Source organism: Notolabrus celidotus, chromosome 14, assembly GCF_009762535.1.
Source record: "Notolabrus celidotus isolate fNotCel1 chromosome 14, fNotCel1.pri, whole genome shotgun sequence".
Taxonomy (NCBI): Eukaryota; Metazoa; Chordata; class Actinopteri; order Labriformes; family Labridae; genus Notolabrus; species Notolabrus celidotus.
Window position 1 is genome coordinate 23,780,874 of NC_048285.1, and position 18,533 is coordinate 23,799,406.

General features: G+C 41.9%; 2 protein-coding genes across 2 annotated transcripts in view; one reads left to right on the plus strand and one right to left on the minus strand.

The window, feature by feature from the left end:
- dph1 (diphthamide biosynthesis 1) overlaps nucleotides 1–448 on the minus strand; it is a 70,716-nt gene extending 70,268 nt beyond the window's left edge. The window contains exon 1 of the mRNA XM_034701679.1: nucleotides 316–448. Coding sequence (XP_034557570.1) covers nucleotides 316–367 — 52 coding nt within the window. The 5' untranslated portion in view covers nucleotides 368–448. The remainder of the gene's footprint in view (nucleotides 1–315) is intronic.
- Nucleotides 449–1,164: 716 nt separating this feature from the next.
- Nucleotides 1,165–18,533, plus strand: part of rtn4rl1b (reticulon 4 receptor-like 1b) — a 166,108-nt gene continuing 148,739 nt past the window's right edge. Inside the window, exon 1 of the mRNA XM_034701884.1 lies at nucleotides 1,165–2,308. Coding sequence (XP_034557775.1) covers nucleotides 2,296–2,308 — 13 coding nt within the window. The 5' untranslated portion in view covers nucleotides 1,165–2,295. The remainder of the gene's footprint in view (nucleotides 2,309–18,533) is intronic.

An 18,533-nucleotide genomic window follows, 5' to 3' on the forward strand; every position in this document is an offset into this window, starting at 1 on the left:
CATTTCACATCGATCTAATGTTTTCATGCTGAGTCATGCTGACACCATCCAGACATGCTAACGCTAACAAGCACAAAAGCAAGTGTTAGATGATGAAAGTTTGATATATTATTGTACCGCTGCTTAACACCACAGCCTTACTTATTATCGTGTCTGTATCAAAACACTGCTGTGTGTGTAACTCAGCTGATAACAGCGTGTTAGTATTGACACGTATCGTCGTTGTTGAAGCAGTATACCTCTCTACGGCGCTAAATTAATACATGTCGAGTCTACTACAACATCAAATCGTTCTTATTCCAGTCAGATGTCTACCTGTTGGCTTTTTGGCAGGGACCAGCTGTACATCACTCGCGGGCGCAGCCATGTTTTCTTTTCCTAACAGCACACATGTGGAAAAGAGAAAGGCGAAAGCAATCGAGTGAGGAGTCCAGGGGAGATAAATCGAACACCGATGTAATCGATGCCACTAAACGGGACAGATCGTCAAAACAACGTCGATAGAGGAACAACAGTTCATATGATCTATATACAGTAATTAAAGTGCAATGTAAATATTCCACAATGGTCAATAAATACAAAATAAAAAAACAGGTTTTGATAAAATAAAATGAAAAATATGCGTAACATGAAAAATAAAAAATGATATAAAAAGAGAAGAATAAATCAAATAAAAATCAAATAAATACCTAGATTTTGAAAGAAAAAAATAAATATATGCTGTTGGGGAGTCCTAGTTTGTGTCACATTGGTGTAAGACATTTGAAAATATTAATTTAAAAATGCCAGAATAATTCAATAAAAATGAGTTTTTTAAAATAAAAGTGGATGGAACCAAATAAAAATAGATATCAACATAGGATTCATTTAAAAAAAAAAAACATTACAAAATACCGTAGACCGACATTCACTGAATAATTATAAAAACATTAAAATGCTGATCTAATCAAGAAAAGTAAGATGAGTTCAAATATCTATGAAAATAAAACTGGCGTGCATAAACTGTACAGCCAAAGGAAGTGTACGTGTCATGAAATAGAAATTAAAAAGGAGAGAGAGAGAGAGAGAGAGAGAGAGAGAGAGAGAGAGAGAGAGAGAGAGAGAGAGAGAGAGAGAGAGAGAGAGAGAGAGAGATGTACTTTGTTTATCTGATGCATTAGTCCATTATTTATCACATATTGATTTGGGTGGAGGCTATTTGATCAGAAAATCTCTCTTTTTGATCTGTAAGTCTCTCACTCACTGCAGAATGAGCAGCATCACAAAGCTCCTCTGTCGGTTAATATAGTTGCTGTTGTTACATGTCAGTGTGTCCCTTGGTGTCATGTTGTGTTTCTTATGAAGACCTCTGGTGTCAGGAAGCAGCGTGTGTGTTTGTGTGTGTGTGTCAGTGTGTGTTTGAGTGTGTCAGGCTGGCGTAGACAGGGACACAGGCAGAGAGAGGGATGGAGCAGGATGCTGCCCGTTGGAGGGGCTGAGGCACTACAACATACTTTCTTCCTCCTTGAGCGCATCAGCGAGCCCTGATCCATAGGTGGAAAAAAAACTGCGAGATCTTCCCAGACAAGATCACAGAAATGTAACAATTACGAGAGAAGAGAGGAGAGCTGAAAAGAGGGGATTTTAAGGAAACCGAAAGCTTCAAAGTCTACATTATTAAGGAGGATTTGAGGAGCCTGCGTTTATAATCCGACATCAGAGGCGGAATGTGAATCCAAATAACTTATGTTAATTAGAGATTTTAACGAGTATGATGCGATTTGGACGGCTCTGAATCACCGAGAGGAGAATTTCAGATTGGCCACTTGAATTTTGGGGTTTTTGGGAGTGTTCGCGCTCTCCATCGGCTTGCCCCCAGAGCTGATTTGCAGCCTCTACAGTCATTTGCGCCTAAAAGGAGTTGGTTACCAGAGGTTCTGTTGGACAAACTGTGCGTTTGTGCTCACACACGCGCACACACACTGGAGTAACCATTATTTCGGACTGAGTGGATGATTTTGATGCGCCTGTTTCGCAATGATTGCCTCCTAATTCGCAGGTCCGTCTGATTCCTGCCGGACTTTGAGGTGATTATTGTTTCTTGTCAGTGTTTATCAAAATCAAGATGGTCTGTGGAGCAACTCGATAAGGTGGAATCTCAAGAAAATCTCGAGGAGTGACAGCTGACATTCACGCGTCGAGGCACGGAAGCTCCGGATCAACTTCAAAACTAAAGCGCACAAGTTTTTTCAGTCTGGAATATAAGAATAGATGATTCTCAGAGGACCGAAGACGAAATACACCTAGGCCTGCAAAATGTTCAGAAGGGGTGAGTAAGACGCAACTTTACAACCCAAATTAATCACGCGGTGTTGCCGTTTGCCTCTTTTATCAGCGCAGTGCTTCCTTAAAGGCGGATTCTGCGTCCTCGTGATGTGCATGAATCTTGCGCAGGTACTTTTTTTTTACGGTTATGAAATGGATGCTTAATTATGACACATTCCATAATGCACCACGTTGAGTTCTTACAGGCTATGCGCCATTTGAAGAGCATCTTTAATTTGCACCACACGCACTGGCTGAAATATTCATCCGTGGAAGGAAACGTGGGGACGACCATATGTGATATTAATACAGCTGATGCCGCACTGCAGTTTATGAGTTGTACCCGGGTCACAAGGCTATCTCTCCCAGCATTGCACTCTGCCGGAGCATTATTATTTGGCTGTGTGTCACTACATCTAGATGTGATGGATCAAACCGCAGTTCACAAGGTTATCTTCCGCTGGCTACACTCTATATGAGCAGCCAGGACCTTTAGCACCTCATAAAAAAGGGAAGGGCTCTCCAAACTTTTAATATCAAGATCCCCCGGATAGAAACACATTAGACCACAGGCTCTTATTTGATGATCTCTTGTCCCAAGGAGCTGCTTCTTTCTTTCAAGGCTTTAATTGGCCATACAGCTTCATGACTGCCTGCACTGGATGTGTGACAACAGAGGAGAGAATAAAGCCTCTAATGAGAATAGATTACAGTAATACATGCTCCCGTTGTGCTATCATCAATGGAGTGAAACAATAGAGAAATTAAACTGTTACTCCTCTTGCTGTGGCCCTTGGAGTCCCTCAGGGACTATTGTAGGTCCCTAGACCTCACTTTGGACACCACTACTCTAGAGTAAGCTTTACACATCCCTTTGTGATGATTTAGAACTACCCTGCTTTTTAATTCTTGCTTTTTCAAACATCAAAACTGCCTTAACCTTTAAAAATCCCTCACAAACACACAAATGCTTGGTGGGGGTCACCATACAACGCTCACAGCTTGTGTTTTTATTGGTATTTGTTTAGTGTGTCTTGTGAAAAACCATCTGTTTAGAGTGTGTGTGTTTCTGCCGCGTGCCTCGGGCCAGAGAAAAACAACATGTTTTTCTTGCCGCCATCAGATCGATTATTGCTGTTCCAAGAGTCGAGATGAAACACACCATGGTGATGAGTGCTTATAGCTATAACAGCTTGGGAGGGAAGGCCTATTGTCTCAACCTGAATCCTGACAGCCTCTCAGAACTGATCTTATTATCATTTATGAGAAATATGACGTCTTTGATTTGTTATTTTGTAGAGCTGGAATGAGTCACCATGCATTCCAGAAGAAGCTTTATATTGTTTAATGTAATAGGAAACAGGCCTGTGTCTGTTTTGTGTCAAACTAATGGCCATGCTGGTAAACACTATATTATGTCATCATCAAGATATCCTTAAAGTGATGACTCCCCACAGCACATATTCATTCTCCATTCATCCTGAGGTTTAAATGGAGAGATGAATCAGAAGTGATTGGCATGTTGGGAAGGGGGAATTTTTGTACTCGGAACATGCACAATCCCTGCTCTGTCCAAGGTTTTTCTATGTGAATCAGCTGTCCTGCCGCTTGCACGGTGCCCCGACAGAAAATCACTTAATTCAAGACAAACGACTTCAAAGTACAGATTTCGCCAGTCTGCCAAAAGCGTTCGGTATATGCCAGCATGTCTGAGTCTACAATAGTGAAGCAGGAATGCGTCAGCGTTGGCAGGAGCAGTGCAGAAGTTCTCTGGTGAATTTGAATTTTTTTGCACCTAAAATAACACATTGCAGGGAGCCTGGCTGATGCATCAGGCAAAGTGTTTACTGTGACAGATCATTCACAAACACATAGGAGAGTGTCTTAGCTAACACAGGTTTGGTTCAAACTGTGGCAAGCTGTGGCTGATTACAAAAACTGGAGTGGCATTTAGATTTTAAGATGCCCTTTAGGCTCTCGAGCAGCTGATCTCGTCATCTGTATATCTGGGTAAGTTTATGCTGATGGACTACTGCTGCAACAAAGCAGTCATGTCCATATCATCCACAAACATGTTCAGACATGTCCAACACTAGTTCTGGTGTTTATCCAAATGCAGGTGACACAACAAAGTCCTCATATCTTTGTTTGAACAGTGGGAGCGCTAGTTGGGATTCCCTGGTTGTGTGTGGAAGTCTTTTCTGTAGTTTACACAAAATCCACTTATGTGCTTCTGGGTACATGTGTACATTCATGTACTATGTAAGCCCACATGTCACTCAATCTTCTTCTCAGCTTTTCTATCAATCTCTCAGTCTTGCTTTCACAAACTCTCTCTTCTTCTTTTTTCTATCTCCAAACCACTCAGCCATAGAGTGGACACTGGGGATGATCTGTCAGAACAGAGCTGAGATGGAAAAGACGAGATGTCGGCTGAATATGTACGGCCCTGTGACGTCCTGTAATGGCTGTTACTTGGAAGTCACTATTATTGGAGGAGGATTTTTGTTCTGTTTTATGACACTTTATGGATTTCACATGACGGGAAGTAATCAATGAAAACAAGCACTGACAGGTGTGTAACATGGGTGTCAATGTGCAGCCTCTGTAACACATATGGCCATAAACACACATCCATGTACAATTCTAAGGGTCCTCTTCCTATTACTTTTATTCCATGTACTCTAATACAGGCGTGTCTCAGCCAATTTACCGCAACTACATCACTAACCTGGATGTCATAGATTCTGTTATCCCCATGAACAGCTACTGTGTCTTTTAAATTTCAGAACAATGTGTGAAAATCAATTTTCCAGGACTTGAAACATGCTTGAGAAAATGAAACAACAAGCATTCATTTTTACTTTTTAATCCACTGCATCACTTTTGTAACTATTGAAAACAAGGGTGCTTTTATGAACACGACTTTTGAAAATCCAGAGCCTTAAATGCAACACAAAACTGACCCGTGGTGCATCTACATTCACCACAGACAAAAAGTGTAGCTTGTGACTGACAATATAGGCAGCTAAATGCACATCATGGTGAAATATTCTTTAGGCAGAGTCTCTACAAGTAGATCTTCATACTGTTCCAGCATGAGCTGAATCTGATGGCTGTGTGGGCGTCAGGAAACCACTCAGAGTCTGTGTCATGCCCTGAAAACTGGAATGCTTTGACTGTAATATGACACATACATTATTTGTACTTAACGGGCTAAAACATGCAAAACCACTGATAAGCACTTCTAAGCACCAACTCTACATGCTTACCTCAACCCTTGTACCTGAACTTTAATCCATCATCAGCCTTAAATCCAAGTTCTTAACCTAAAGTAGGCCTCTGAAGGCCTTGAGGAAGAAAAAAAAAAGGAGCGTACACACCCACATGCAGACAGAAATACAGTAAAATTAGCTTTTTGTAAGTGTCAGACTCGCAAGATAAGACTAATTGGGAAATGCATTTGCATTGACTTCACTTAACGTGCTGAACAATTTTAATGGAATTTAGCTCAGAGAGCACAAAAGAGGTTGTATGAACACAACAAATCATGCAAGCTTTATATGTTTGTGCATGCACATGAGCATCTGCATGAATACTAATCACTAGAAATGTTCTGTCTTGAACATATCTTAAATAAAAGAACAGCACAGTCTGTTACTTAATCTTCCATCTCCAGTGATTGACAGTATGCAGGGATAATTGGTTGTACTAATTATGAAATCCTGTAGCATTTAGTAATCATATTTTGTAAATCAACTCCAATTAAGAGCATTGGCTTTAAAGGAGCATGTGTTGTTTTCAGTGCTAGCAGACAGGGTGGGAGGATTTGCCATTAATGAGATCAGCACAAGGAAAGCACCTGTGGCCTCTGCTCCTCAGCTCTCTGCTCCCTCGTTCAGCTGGTATCATGGACGTGTGTCGCTGGCGTCACAGCGGCTCTTCAGCACCACAATCTCTAATCACCGCAGACATCACGAGGCTCCTCTCTTATCTCTGAGAGTGATGTATAACCAAAGGATGATGTGACTCAGACATCAAGTGTTGTGTTGATGGTAATACAGAAAAATATTGAAGTCATAAAACACAAATGGTCTTTTTTCCACATAAGGACAAGCAGAGGCTTTACCAACGTAGGAGGTCCACACCCTGAAGCTAACACCACACAAGTGATGTGATATGATGACACGAGTTTTGAAAGAACAACAAGCGCCCGTCTGTCAAACTTTCAGCCATCATCACAACCCATAGAGAGTTCTCTTTAAAAAGAATGGATTCCCCACTCATGTTATCATCCTCCTAATCCTCTCACAGTGTCAGACGTCTGCTATCGCTCCTTGTCAACTCTGCATTGTTGCACTATTATGTGTCTCCATGCGGGTGAGAGGCAGTTTGGACTGATGATGGAGGGTTTTTTGAAGGAGATGAGTATTGGAGATGATATTGTGGAGAGGGGAAACAAAATATTAACCTTAAACTGATCCCGCCAATCTTCCTAAGCTGCCTGGAAAATAGAAAGCAAATCTGAAGAGAGGACAACAATCCTACTCCTGTTTCACACGTTCATTTTGAGAATATAAGACGCATACCTTTCCTGTTTAAAATCAGCTAATCAGGGTATCAATGATATGCAGCAAAATGACAGAATAACTTTTGATTTAATAAGATAAGGCAACCAAAGGCTATTTTAAATTGACCACTTGGTAGTTTGCAGACCCGACCCCTGAAACCTAGCATCAGGAGTAATTGACAGAGGAACATTACCAATTACTGGATAGCTGAGTCGCATTTATTAAACTGCCACACATGCACCTCTGGCTCTGTCACTGCATTCCAAACATCTTATTTAGCCAAAGGAGGTTGTTTAAAATCCAAAAGCCATTTATTTAGTAGCCAATACTCAGGAGTATTTCCATGGAAGCCTCTGGCACTGTTTCCCCATGTGACACCTTACAGAAGATGACAAATAATTAACAAGTGTGCATGTGTGTGTGTGTGTGTGTGTGTGTGTGTGTGTGTGTGTGTGTGTGTGTGTGTGTGTGAGGAGAAGACAGCACTAACGGGTGTGAGAGTCCCTTTTTTTGCCATGAACTGTTGTTTTTTTTTCCCTGGGAGCCATTTTCACACTTCCCTGTCAACCATTTCACACTGAATTAGGGCATGAGGGCTGTGAGTTCAGAAGTGGATGCTGTGCTCTTATGTAGCTGAGGACTCTCTTATTAATGCAGTCTGGAGAGTCATCTGAATGATTAACTTGCACAGGACATTCCAGACTTGGAATAGGAGTCAGGGGTGAAAATTACAGAACATACATGGAAAAAATCTATCCATCTCCATTAGCACTCAACAGGGGAAAACATCAGCTGATACTGGTGCAAACACCACCTTTGTCAGTCTTTGTTGTGGAAATGAGATGCAAGGATGGTCATTAGCGGATGATAATGAGGTGAAAGAGACAAACAACCTCAGCCCTGTTGGTTTTTCTAATATTAATAATTAATTTCTGATTAAGTGGCTAATTGGAGTTTAAAGGTCAATGTCAATGAGAATGCCATAGATCTAAAGAGACAGGAGAGAGGCGGGGGAGGGGCAGAGGGAGACAGATTCACGAGACTGTTGACAGTAATCCCAGGTGCTCTCCTGTTACTCTGACAGCTCTCCCCCTTTCCTGAGCCATCCTCCCCAGGCGACATCGCCTTTGTGTGCTGAGGACAGCAATTCAGCTTCACCAGCACCTGGGCATCTGCCCTTTTTGGCATTGAGAGTTAGCAAGTCTTCAAGATGGAGTGGCGTGTCATTGTAAGAAAGAGCAGAGGTGAAGAAAAGGGAGAAAAAAGGAACGTCTGTCATGTACATGGGCATCGGCTCCATATTTTCCAGTAAAAAAAGGGCCACATATCTAATGTGGTACTGGACATGGACCTAGAGCAATTTAAGCCATTAATACTGGGGGGTAAGAGATACAGCATTCTTTTCCATCGACTTTGTCTCAAATGGAGCTGCATGTTCTTCATCGCGATATGCTAGCAAGTGACAAAAAAAAGTTGCAAAGAAATGCTTTGTGGGAATGTTCTGGTATCCATTTCTCTACCTTGATCTGTGCGTTCAAAACTGAGTAACCCTCAGGTACCAGTGTGGTTACAAAGTTTATGTAATACTGCAAAAGAAAAAAAATACAAAAAACTGGTTGGTAGTGTTTTTTTGGCTAGCTTTGGCTAGTATAGCATGCATTGCTAGTGGTACAATGTGGAATTGTTTCTTGGCGGTTAATTACTGATGGTATCTGATCTGTGTCTAGACCATTTTTCCATGGCAGCCATGTTTTTGTGACATCATGCTCAGGGCAGGAAACTCAGTTGCTGTTATCGTGTCTTGCCGCTGTGTTCCAGGTCAGTCAAAGATACATCAAGTCTAACAAACTGTTTTCATTTTCTAATCAATAAGTCACTACAAAGGCAATTGATAGTGAAAATCTAAAGGACATCAGGACATATTTCAAATCATAAAATAGATTGGTAAACGATTGGCTACCATTAGAGCACAGCTAATGTTAGCATACAACCACTCCCTAGTTAATACTACTGAGAATTGTGGATGCAATGAGAAAGGTGCAATTTGATTATTATATAACCAACTACTTTGGCAGCACTATTTTTAATGTTGCTGTTCATTTTCATTTCACTTCGGTGAGAAACATAGACCCCAATCCAGTTCCTGTATCCTTTTTTTAATCCTTTTTGGGAATCCTAGAAAATTCATCATCCCATTTGTAGATTTGGTTTAAGGAAAGTGTGGATACACAAGTAAGGTTTTTAATCCAGCAACAAAACTAAGGCTTATATTCCTGATGATGAAGTTAAGACCTGTGTCTACTGGTTTTGTACTCCAGGAGTTCTGGCTAGCTAAAATAATGTTAAAATGAACAGTGCCACACACGTTGTCAGATTATAAATGAAAAATGTGTTTGTGCAAAAATTAAAAGAATCTATCATTTTTGTTTAACTACTGCTGGTGCATGGATGATGAAGTAGGGTAAAAAATAATGGTGGCGCTTGGAGAGAAGGCTTCATAGTTAACATAACGGTATTAGCATAAATACATCCAGAGTTTTGCCCTAGGCTCATTTTAATGAGTTCAAGATGAGGGTTTATATCTATGCCTTTCCTATCATATCCATGATTCTTGAAGGTAAAAGTTATCAAGGAAGTGGCTAGATGCTACTGTAGCTGTTCTCCTATGTTAGCTAAGCGGTTATTAACCATATCTTATTATTTAGATATGGCCTAACATCTTTTTGGATTTACAGTATCACTTGTCCTGTTGTTACTTTGGTAGTTGTCTTTGTAGTTGCTGATCTAGTGGGAAGCACTAAAATAACGACAATTTTCCAGATTTTTTTTGCTTATATGACTAACAGCCTGAAACACAGCAGTATGACATGATTACAATGATTAACCTTCCCACCCTGGGCTTGACATCACATGAACATAGCTGCAGTGGAAATATGGTCTATTGATGGTCTATCATTGCAACAACTCTGGCTGTCTCCCCTTTCTGAGTCAAATACAAGGTACTTGTGCTCTAAAAGGAGGATGAGCACTCAGTGAAGAAATCCGCCCCACTACGCCCTCTACTAATAAGTTTAGATGCCTACCAAATGGCTCTTCAAGTCCCACACAGCCTGAGATGGATAAAACAGATGGGCAGTGAGAGGCAGCATATCACTGGGGTTATCAAGTGGGCACCTCCCTTCACTGATGTTTCGTTCAGTTAGGCCCACAACACCTCGGAGAGGCTTAACAGTTAGTTCTGGCATCCAAGAGCCAACCCCCTCCATTCCAGCTGCCAGCAGAACACCCCAATTTAACAACACAATGTGTACAGTATTGCCACATAATGGACCCAGGCTCTGTACATGCAAGCTCCAGTTAGTAACAACACTGATACTATCTACTCTACCACATGGCCCCCACAAAACCCAAAGCCTGAAGACAGATATGTAGCAAGCGCCAGTGCATCACTGAGGTTATCAAATGGGCACCTCTTTTCACTGCTGTTTTGTTAAGTTAGGCCCACAACACCCCGGAGAGCAAACAGCCCAGACATACGTTTTTCTAATCGCCCAGAAGAGAAAAATCATCCCTTAAGAATAAAGAAATGGAAGCCTACCATATGAAATTCGCTTAAAGCTGAAGCCAAGGATCCTGCAGTCTGTAGGTTGAAGCAAATAGACAGTCTAGTGTGTGTTAAAGGATGGTATTACCTTGTGATGTAATCAAATCGTTGTGAAGATCCAATTATTTAACTTTCGACCACAAAGTAGGATTATTTGTCCAAGAAAAACAAGGTAATAAGAAAGCAGGCTTAGATGAACTGACAGTAATGAATTTTTCAATCACTTTTCCCACTCTGGTTGACAGAGGGAGCTGATATATTCCTGTGAAATTATGATATGTTGTGTTTTAGCTAGCTACGAGTAAATATCTGGCTGAATATTGCTGTTCTGTCTAAATGTATAGACTGGCATACGTCTCCTCTGGTTTGACATCATGTGTTAACTGATGTGACTCCTGGCGTGTTTTGATCTTGTTTATTATGCCTCTGATGAATCTCACATTCCATCCATGTCACAGTCAGAAGCCATTTATTTCACACTGTTTGATGTGAAAACAATGACTTCTTCAGTCTCTCGAGTATACACGTTTTAAAGAAAATACCTCCAGACGGAAGCTCCTGCTTAGTGAATTTAAAATCCTCCATTGGAAATGTGAAGAAAAAAAAAAGGAGAGAGATTCATCCAGTTTCCAAGAGTCCTGTGATATTGGTCTGTTGCTGCACTTGCCCCTCTCCTCTTCGAGAGCTGGACATCCTTGTCCCTGGCTTTAATGAGACCGGCTCCTGTCACTGTCACATCTGAGCTCAGTGCTTGTAATATCATCCGTGTGTGTGTTCTGGCAAATGTTATCTGTGCTCATGCGTTTGTCACGGCTTAGAATGACTTCTACCAAGGAACAGTCAGGGCTCAGGTAATTGCTTCAGCCTGTTAGGATTAATCCTACCCTATGTTAATACACAGTGTGGACTGTGATATTGCAACTGCAGAACCACTTAAAACTCTGTGCCACTCTTACCTACTGCAGGGTGATTAGAATAATTGTGGTGTGCAATCGTGTTGGGCGTGGGTGCAGATCATAGAAAACCTCTCCTGAAAGTTAGCGTGGACTTCTCACATTCATCCAATTTTCAGAAGAATTGCTGTATATCCAGCTATTCCTTGAAGGCAGCATGATTTAATTGTATTAAATATTTTAGGAGTGAATAGAGGAAACACAGACTGGCACCAGATGTTGTCTGGTATTATGGCTCGAGGAGGACAAGAGGATTTGCAAAAGAACCCAAAAGATAGTTGCAAAGAGGAACGGAGGAGTATTATTTAAAAGGCAGGATTGAGAGACAGATGGAGTTGTAGCAATTACTGAATATAGGCCAAGGTCTTTTTAACAATCACACATCTTTTTATATGCAAATCCCTCACAATTGTCTCAGAATGGCCTTAAATTCAGTCATTTTCAGTGGCAGAACCGTGTTTTTGACCTTATTAAGGCTGGTGCAGTGGGGAGAAGAGTGGGATGGAATTACCAGTTTCAATTGATCCTGTGTTTTTTCCACATCTGGCTGAATTGGCGCCAAAATTGTCCTGCCGTGTTTGCAGTTTATCATCATCAAATTGAAATCTATATCTGGACGTCTCTGTCACAGTCTTTTCTTACGTATTCCACCGCTCTGAATGTGAGTGAAGTCCTTGACATTTGTCTGTTTTCTTCCTCGAACAAGCATTACTCTTCAGTGTTGGCCCTCATTCATAGAATCCATTCGAGCCATTTAGACCTTGCGTCATAAACACAGGGCATCACACTCATAATAGAGGTGCAAGGTGCTGTTTTGAGGGCCAGAGATAAGCGTATTAATTATTCCAGTGCTTATGAAAGCGTACAGAGCCCTTTCACATACAGAAGTGGATTGTGACATATGTTGTAAGAGGTAAGAGTGTGAGAAAGATGTTGGTTCTGTGCTGCATCGGATTCCTGGCCTCCTTAACTGATGTTGCAGATCCCTTTTTTCCTGTTTTTTTGCAAGAGGTGTGGCCAGGGAGACCCTGCTTTAGCAGAGACAGCAGAGACAAGTCTTGAAGTAGGTCGCTTTAAATTCCAACCACCTCGATCCTGCAGGGGTTTCACTTATGAAGCCCTTTCCTTCACACGCTGCTCAGGTTGAAAACCAGGTGCACTTCAGTTAGAGATGAACCTGCTTGGGAACTCTCTCAGAACCTTTTGCCATCTTGTTTTTGGCCGTCATTTTGGCACAACAAAGAGACAGATGTCAAAACGGTGTGGTCTTGAGGCCAGGTTGCATGAACAAACAGTCAGATATGGTTTTTCTTTCCCTGGCAGCACAGGAGTTGCCTTTTTGTCAGTATTTTAATGGCGAGCAATAGGGGAAAGCTCAGAGCTTTTTATTTATTCCGAGGAGAGGTTTCCACCCATCTGCCGAGGTTGGCAAGGGACCTTGAAGCAAAAGCTGCATCCTGTCTCGCCTGCGGTTTAAAAAAAAAAAAAAAGAAGAAACAAAAAGAAAAAAGTGTCAGGCTAATAGACAGTCACTGCCATGTATGCTGCGTCTCTGCATCTTGCTGCTCCCAGTCAAGGCCTCAATCACACTCCTCAACTCCCATGGGAGAACACAGAGATGCCTAAGTCTGACAGGGAACACCGCTACTTCTCTGCCCCCACGCCCTGGTATAAGATCACTGTGTAAGCCAAGTGTGTGCACCCCTGACAGCTCCGACTTCTACAGAGTCCCTTTACTCCCCAGATGGCAGACAGTTTGCCCCCAGCAATCACGCTAATACGTCTCCAGCCCCAACCTGCGCGATATTAAAGTGTTGTTTGGAAAAGGAACGTAATCTACAGGGTAAATATAGCAGTTGTCATCCGCTGCCAGCTTCCCCAGCTAAACAATAAACAGAACATGCTGCTGTAATACTGACTTGTTATATTGCTGAGCTGGGGTTACATAAGATTTATGAACTGCCATGGCGGTAACAATTCCATGTAGAGGGGGGATTGATAGTGTTTGGTGCTAAAACTCCTCTGGCTGGGACATTAACTCAGCAGATTTGTCCCTGTCTCCACAAGCACAGCCTTGTCAATTATTTAAAAGAGCAAAACAACAGCCCAGAAACAGACAGCACTCAGAGTGTGGAGCTCATTTACACATCTTGATTCCCAAAAGTGTGCTCATGCGTTTAGGCCATAATAAGAGCTGGTCTTTCATCCCGCATGTGTCTCCGTGCTAATTCACACTTTTACCAACGTGAGTCCCCACTTATCCCTCAAAAGATGAGGGGCATCGAGGGAAGCAGAAAGGCGCTGAGGAGAATGTTACAAAAACAGTATTATTAAAGAGTTGTTCACTTCAGAAGGAAGCAGAAGACTTCATTATTGTAGTGGAGAGATACAGAGCAGACAAGAGAGAGAGAGAGAGAGAGAGAGAGAGAGAGAGAGAGAGAGAGAGAGAGAGAGAGAGAGAGAGAGAGAGAGAGAAAGAGAGAGAGAGGGAGAGGCAGGCATTAGGCTCTGTCAGGGCTCTAATGGAAGAAGCAGGTTTTTTGTGTCACGGCTGCTCTCTCCACTGATGGATGGGGAGGTTAACAGTCGCTGTGAGTTAGCTAGCAGAGTGCACAACATCCTCTGGAGCCACTTTGCAGACTGAACTGCTCCTGTAGCTGCGTTATCAGTCAGTCAACCAGTCTGACTATTTAACCCAGCCTCCCCTACATTCCAATAAAATAAATAACATGCGTCTGACGTCTTTCATGTGGCTATATTTGGCAGGCTGTGTTGTTTACCCTGTTTACATCTCTTTACATATTCGCCTTGCACTCTCTGGGGAATGCAAGACATTCTCTTTAAAGAGACCGCAAAGTATGCCGGAGAGGTATAAGGTAGATGTCTGCATGCAAGACTGTGAAATCAAACTGAGTTTCTTTCTTCTGTACACAGTCACAGATTGGGTTGCAGAGGGAGATCCTGCACCGCACTGGTCAAAGGGAAGTTAATAGATTCAATTCAATTGTCAACTCTAAGAAAAGGAAGAGCAAAGAGTTGTTGCAGTTGAGGAAGGGTGAAGACGGAGAGGGAGGGCAAGGGAGATAAAGTATCAGGCTGTGGTGATGCCTGTGTGTTTAACTGAGATGGTGTTATTGACATGTTAAGCCCATCGACCCTGAAGACTGATGTCTTTTTCCTTGGATCAGTGCAAATGAGGCTGTTCCACTTTTCTAAGGGACAAGCAGACATTTATCAAGAGCATGTGCATGTGTTACACATTCACTCTCACACACACTTAAACCTGCTGAAATGCCTGTTAACAGTAGCTCTGAGGATTAATGGAATACTGCAGGGAAGGCCTCTCCTTTGGACTCTGATATATTCTCTTTAAGTGGTTATTTTCTGTATTATAAGCTACATTCTACAACTTAGATCAGACTGACTGTTTGGGAGTAAAATAATGTCGAGTTAGCCACCTCTGGAGACCCTATTTAATCTTAAGTCTGTTTTACAAGAGCTGCACAGGCAGCTGCAGTCTCCTAACTACCGCATAGTCTTAACATCTCAAACACTGTTTCAGTGGCTGAAAGGTTATTATATCAACAATTTCCAAGTCATTTGTGGAGTTTTTCAAAGGTTTAGACGAGTACAGGATACTTCAAACAAGAGAAGGCCAGTTTATGAGCCAAACAGTGACAAAATGTCAGCAATTTGGTTACATTTTACTCAAGGAATAGGTTTTTGTAAGGATAGTATTACAGTTTTTCTAATATTGTCTGTTTGAAGCAATCTTGGAACCCTTCGGCAATGGTCTTCTATCATCATTTTTCCATGATATGCAATATACGCCTCTAGGAATGGATGCCAACTTTTCATTAATTCTGGTATAGCCAGCGGTAAGCACTGAACAATTTCCAGCCAAGGCTTCCTTATCAGTGCCATGTTATGTGAGCAACATCAACAAAATTACTTCTGTTATATCTGTTATAATCCTGGGAGTGTAACAGTAGACAGTACAAAGGCATTATACTTTGGAGATGTGAGCCCAAAAAAATAAATTCTCAAGTTTTCCAAAATAACAACCTCATGATGCTGATTGTTAAAAAATGAAATTAAAGCTTTGTAAAATGCTCGTTTGTTGAACTTTTGCTGAAATGTTTGATCCACAACAGATTGTTAGCAGCACTTGAATGAAGATAATTCTTTAAAGACGAAGAACGCCAGATTTCCACTTTTGGGAGCTGGGATGTCATTGCAGTGGTGCTTGTTCTACCTGCTTTTGCTCTCCACACGGGTTGTTTTTCCTGCAGACACCAAAGCCTGCTGATATGTGATTTTACTGCAAACATACTGCAGATGGAAACCAGAATACTTCCAACCTATTTACATGTTTTTTGTTGAATCTGAAAATACAGATTTGTTTGAAGCACTCAAAAGGCGTGCTGTTTGTAATGGTAATGCATGTTTCGCTGTGAGTTCAGGGGTAAAGAAAAACACTTGATAGAAAGAGAGGGCAAAGACAAAAAGACAAAGAAAGATTAAGATGATGTTTGAGTGTGGAGGAAAGATACCCTATCTGTCCTCCCCTCCCCTACCCTAAAAGTAGCTCTTCTCCGAGCTGTGTTTATTTCCAGATTTCACACCTTGTTCATGATATAGACATCCTCCTTGTCCCAAAGTCTCCACGCAGTACAAGCTCCATAATGTGGCAATGCAACTAAGGCACACCCACAGCCTGAACTGTCAGGGCCCCTTCACAGCAGGCCCTGACACTTTCACACACATGCACACACACACACACAATCACACGATCACAGTCACACACAGGGCTCTAGTTTGCAACTGTCTGTTAAAATGCATACATTTAGACAGTTTCTCATCTCTGCATGGAGTGCTTCGGCTTATGAAACTATGCAATGATGGCACTATTATCCTGCTGATCGGAATAGCTCTTGGCGCTGTGTGGGAGCATCTGGGCTGATCCGGCTGCAGGTGTTCACATACACACACACACACACACACGCACACACACGCACACACACGCACACACGCACGCACGCACGCATGCATGCATGCACGCACACACACAGTCTCTATCTTTCTCTCTCTCTTCCTCTCTGTAGGAGATTCACACCATTGTTGTTACATTGGTGTACGTATGAGCCCTCTTCAGCTCTCTGCCTCCCACCTAGCAGGTGCAGGCACTAACACAGCTATAGAACCAAAAGGCTTGAGCTTTCTCTCCCTGCATACACTACTCATCTACTCATCCTGGCCCACATAGTCCCAAAAGAGGTGATATTATGATCACATATGTGAGAAACAAAACAGTTTGTACTATAAAGTTCTGTTTTGTTTCTGTTCACACCAAACTATTGTGTTAGATTACAAGTTTCAACTCTGTTCATGTGCTGACTCATGCTGTTGTGTTTGTACTGATGGTTTGACTGGTGTTGCGTCTTCTCGGATGTGAAATGTGTTGTATTATTTTACAATACAACAGCCGCGGCAACTTTTGAGTAAAAAAAGTGCTGACTGAGTTGAGATGGCTGTATTATGATGGACCATGTCACTGCAGTGGGCATCACACCAGACAACACATGTGTGCAGAAACCCTCTCAGAATGGATCCATGATTACTGTTGACTTCAGCCTGCAGCGCTGAGGAAAAGTTTAGTACCTCTGTCTGCACAAATACTTCAATAAAAAAAGAGTAAGACATGGCAGATGTTACAGTGTATAGAAAGGCATCTGCACAGACAGCTGTGAAATCCAAACAAAACCGGTAAAGTGGGTCTTTCTGAAAAGGAAATTATGTTAAGTAGAGTCAGAGTTTATGGAGTTTCTGAGGAACTCACAATAAGATAGTTTTGTTTAATTTAAAACATGAACAAAGACAAATCTCGCTGGATGTTGCCAGACACATCAACCAGCTCATATTCATTTTTGCTGGCAGGAGCTTCTGTCTTTCTAAATTATTTCTTAGATTCACTGGACCATTCATCATCCTTCATTTAGAAATACTGCACGTTTTGTGAGATGACAACGCACTTTTCATCAACTGCCATGATGGGAGGTCAGCTGAATTTGCAATATTGTGGACGTTTTAAACAAACTGGATGATGTAAATCAAAAAGCATGCCCCTGTCTGTTTACATTTTCTGCCGCTCTGGGCTACGTCACATGCTGCGTCGCTCTGATTGGTTGTAGATCTGTCTGATTGCTTCCACATACAGCCATTGCTAATGCCCCCTGTAAAAAGGAAATGCATTTAATGAATCCAGACCCTTCCGCGAAGGTGAATTAGTCTTGGGCAAGAGAAATCCAAAAAGTTTTGGCGTCCTTAAAGAGCACGTCTCATGCTGTCTGAGATGGAATTGATGCCAATATCTTGAAAATGAAAAAACAAAAGACCAAATGTCAGACCAAGCCTTGCTGATTAGAAATAGTTTTGAGAAATAAAACCAATTAAGTTTTAATTTGTTAGACTTTGGACGGTCAGAATTCTTTATTCAATAAATTTAGTCTGCTGTCTGGAGAAGCAACAAGTGGATCAACATCTGTCTGAGCCTGAGCTATTTCACAGCAAGGTCTGCCCCCATGGCCTCCAGTCAAAACTCAGCACTGCTGTGTTTAATCCAACACTCTCCCTCTTCTTTGCCTTGTGATTAATAAGACATGTCTGAGAAGTGTGTGTGTGTGTGTGTGTGTGTGTGTGTGTGTGTGTGTGTGTGTGTGTGAGTGTGAGTGTGTGTGAGTGTGTCTGGTGTGTCTGTCTGTCTGTCTCTCTGTGTGTTTAGCAAACACTAGCCAAAGCAAGCAGAATTCCCTGAAGAGTATGTCTGAACATAAAGGCTGTGACCTCTCAGCACCCGTCCCGTGACCCTGCCGCTTGGCTCACTGGGCCCCTGCAGCCCATTAAACACTCACAGGGCTGCAGCATATCTCCAGTCCCAACAATAAACAAGGCATTGTGGGAAGGAGATAGACGTGTGGACAATAAGTGAAGGTGTTTTTTTGTCTGGACTGGCAGGGTTTTTATTTTGAATACTGATTTATAAGAAAAGACCAAACAGGCAACAAAAGGTCAGAGAAAAATATTATCCTGAGCAGCACCTGG